The 3,871-nt window shown below is 47.5% G+C and overlaps 1 protein-coding gene across 1 annotated transcript; it reads left to right on the forward strand.

The window, feature by feature from the left end:
- Window positions 1-815: 815 nt before the first annotated feature.
- Window positions 816-3,657, forward strand: MBD4 (methyl-CpG binding domain 4, DNA glycosylase; the record flags this gene model as incomplete). Its single annotated transcript, XM_010163862.2, is given in 5 exon segments — window positions 816-1,188; window positions 1,688-1,762; window positions 2,359-2,493; window positions 2,729-2,878; window positions 3,554-3,657. Coding segments are annotated over 5 exon segments (837 nt in total), but the record flags the coding sequence as incomplete, so codon positions are not given.
- Window positions 3,658-3,871: the final 214 nt, after the last annotated feature.

A 3,871-nucleotide genomic window follows, 5' to 3' on the forward strand; every position in this document is an offset into this window, starting at 1 on the left:
AAGGGCTTTTCCAATCCAGACCATTCTGGGACTCTGTGAAATGGGCGGGCGAGTGGTGCCCATCAGTGGGCAAACTGCTCCTCCCCTCCCTGTCCTCTGAGCCTGCGCTCACACATAGGCACAGTGTGTGCCCTGCGCGGGGTTTGTGAGATGGAGGGCACACTGTGCAGGGTTGTCTCTAAACTCTGTAAAGCTTTTTTGGTCAAGTCACAAAAACTTGTCCAGACATCACCCTGTCAGCTACTTCTGTAATTTGTTCTCTTTTGTAAAATACTAGAATAGTTTTTTATAAGTGAGGAGTAAGAGAATGAAAAAGTCATCACTAATTTACTTTTCTTTCATACCACAGTCCTGAAGGAAATAAGATAAGATCGAAAAGGGCACTTGTGGAATATTTTCAGAAAACTGGGGACACAGCGCTAAAAGTGGAAGATTTTGATTTTACAGCTGCTTCCCAGAGGAGTACCCGTCCCAGGGCAGCGAGAAACGGCCCCAGAGCTGGGAGAACTGCTCTGGAGAATGAGGGTTGTCACAGTCAAGGCCTCAGTGTACACAGTGGTGCAGAGGATAGAATTCGAAACCTTCAGACTGGAAATGAACACCTGGAGGATGTTCCATCCACCCTGCAAAGCAGAGATTGGATCCTGAAAGACGTAAAACCAGAGGACTGCCTGGAAACCAAAAAAAAAGGGGCAGGTGGGAAAAGTGCTCAGGGTAGGAAAACCAGAAAGAGCTCAGAACAGGGGAATCGAGAGAATACCCAGAAGAAAAGACAGAGAAGAGTGAGTAACAAACAGGAAACTGGGGCCATTCAGAGCAAGAGATTCTGTAGGAAGGCAGAGGCCTGCGTGGCTGGTGGCCAGGGGGCAGCGGATCAGGACACGGACCCTACGGACACAGGAAAAACGCTGCTCAGAGTTTGCAGGTCACGGGCAGACACACAGCTGAGGCCAGTGACGACTCGCTCGCAGAGGGAGTTGGAGAGCCTGGCAGAGGAGGAGTGTGTGGAGACAGGTTCTAGCGACGCACCTGCTGCAACCTCTGAGGAGAAAACCAGTGACTGGGCAACAGGGAAAAATCGAGGCGATCCGGTTAGCCGGGATTTTAACTCCGCTGACGCGAATGCCAGCGTCTTGCAGCCGCGCGACAGGGAAAGCTTCACAGCTGTTAAAATGCCACCAGGTATTTGTGTGGTTCCAGCAGAATGTTATCCTGGCGCTCGGCCAGGGGTTCTCCTGTCCCATTTCAGGTCAAGCTCCTTTGACACCTGAATCTGTTTAATTTCTTTATCCAACAGTGGTTAATGTCCTGCAGATTTATTCACGACAGGAACTTGTGTACCGACCTCCTCAGCTGTGCAGTACAATATAATGACGTTCATTACCTCTGCTGCACCAGCTCTGAGGTTGGTCAGTTTAATCATTACAAAGGCTGGGTTTAGCTTGTTCTGTCTGTCAGAGTCTGTTTCCTCCGACTGTGACAAAGTCATGCTCTGTCTTCGGAAGATTTTTCAGAGAACTGAAATCCAGAGGAGTACTGGAGAGAATCTGAGGTGCATTTATGTTCTGTACACCTGCAAGAAATCCTAACATTTCCATCACAACGTAGAGTGGAAATGGTGTATGAAATGTGACAGCAAAATACTTGGTTTTTTTCTTTTTGGCCCTAAAGTGTTATTTCTTTACAGAAGAGTCTATCCCACGAACACAAGTGGATAGGAGGAAAACGAGTCCATATTTTTCAAGTAAATACAGTAAAGAAGGTATAATATTCTTTAGGGAAATAAATCCCATTTTATGGGGGGAGGAATAGGATGGCTGAAGATCAAGTGATGTTATGGAAAATCTCTTCCAGTTTCGGCTGGCCGTGCTTGGGTGGCCTCGGAGAGCTCGGCTCACGGCTGATCTGGTCCCATTCTAGACCTCGGTGGTTTGTGTCTCGCCAGCAGCCGTTCAGGCTGGCATCAAATGCTCGTTGCAGGGGCTTTGTGGGAGTTATCTCCAGACCACTCAGGTGTTTCCCCATCAGGGCAAGACCCTGTACTGTGTGATTGCTGCTCTGTACCCACACAGGACCGTGGCAGTGGCTGGGGAGGGCCTCTCTCCTCAGAAATTAGGTGTAACATGGAACACGGGGCACAGGCAGGCAGCCCTGACTCTTGCCCACTCTGCCAGGGGACGTGTCCCTTGCGGTTCTGTAAAGTTTCTGTGTGAATTGCCATTACTCAGTGCACATTTAGTGCCCCCCCAAAGATGAATCTGCTTCAAATGGTCTTCATTTCAAAAAATATTTTCATTTAAATAGGTAGATCCATCCTTTACTGCCTAATATATGTTGCTGTGTTGCTTCTGTGTGCAGCTCCCAGCCCACCTAGAAGGAAGGCCCTCAGAAAATGGACTCCTCCACGTTCTCCTTTTAACTTGATCCAAGAAACCCTTTTCCATGATCCATGGAAACTTCTCATTGCAACCATATTTCTCAATAAAACTTCAGGTAAATAGAGTAATACAGTTTCCTTTCGTGTAAATGTTGAGGTGGTGTTACAGGGTCAGAGCAGCTGCCATTTCTTAATGGCATTAATGAAAGAATAAATATATATTAACTTGTGTCAGTGTAAAAAAAACTAAAAAATCTTCAATTTGTAACTCTTGCCTCAGAAAAAGCTCTGAGGTAACGGGAGCCGAGAGCTGCTGCGTGGCCGTCTGTTCACCAGGGTTTCTTTCACTAGGTAAAATGGCAATTCCTGTGCTCTGGGAGTTCCTGAAGAAGTATCCTTCTCCTGAAATCACCAGGAATGCAGACTGGAAAGAAATGTCAGAGCTGCTCAAACCTCTCGGCCTCTACGAACTCAGAGCGAAAACTATCATCAAGTTCTCAGGTGGGTTTCCTGAACGTGGCTGTGGAATGATCCAGGTCACACTGACGAGGCGAACAGCGCGTTTTCAGTGTCCTGTGACTTCTCCTTCTGGTTGGCAGATCTTGGTGGTGCTTTATTTTATTTTATTTTATGCAGCTTTGGGGTGTGTTGGTCTGACACAGGCAAAGCTGCGGATCCTGTTGTTGTGACTGAGAATGAGGTAGCAGGTAATGAGTTCTGCAGGAGACCTTTGTCTGGGAGCCTTGGAGTGGGAAAAGATACGAACATCTGCGAGACTGATTCTGTGGTTTGCAGCACTAGGATGAGGTGCCTCTGCTCTGTTTTGCCTCGGGTGACCTCCAGAAGGCCCTTCCAGGCAGAATTTTTCTGTGATTCTGCTATTTTCTATACTTAGAATAAAAGTATTTCTGTACTTGTCTACACTTAGAATAAAGGTATTCCTCTGTGGGTTCTGAGGAGAGAGATTTACTGAAGACTCACCCACAGTGATTTGTTTAAAAGGTGTTTCAGATGTACCCCATAGGGATTCATCACCTGCTGTCACCAGGAAATAGCTAAAACTTGTGGTTTTCATTTAAAATGTTCCAAAGTGGAGCCGTGTTAATGGTAGCAGAGCACCAGCACTTTGTCCAGAGCTGCTTTCTGCAGGCAGTGAGGTCTGACCGTCCGTTGCAGGTGAGTACCTGAGCAAGCAGTGGAAGTACCCGATCGAGCTGCACGGCATCGGCAAGTACGGGAACGACTCCTACAGAATCTTCTGTGTCAACGAGTGGAAGGAGGTGGGTGGTGCGGCCGCGCCGGCACCGGGGCTCCGTCCTGTGACCTCGCTGGGCTTGTACCTCTGGACTCCCTTGGGTTAAAAAAAAACCCAAACAACTTTTGTATCTTGGGTAGGCTGAGTTCACAGGATGTACCTTTTACAAGTCTGAACGTGTAAATGAAGACTTGTGTCACCTCGAGTTTGTAGTAATTAGCAAAACCCAGAATTGGCAT

This window comes from Antrostomus carolinensis, unplaced genomic scaffold (genome assembly GCF_000700745.2).
Source record: "Antrostomus carolinensis isolate BGI_N321 unplaced genomic scaffold, ASM70074v2 scaffold51472, whole genome shotgun sequence".
Lineage (NCBI taxonomy): Eukaryota > Metazoa > Chordata > Aves > Caprimulgiformes > Caprimulgidae > Antrostomus > Antrostomus carolinensis.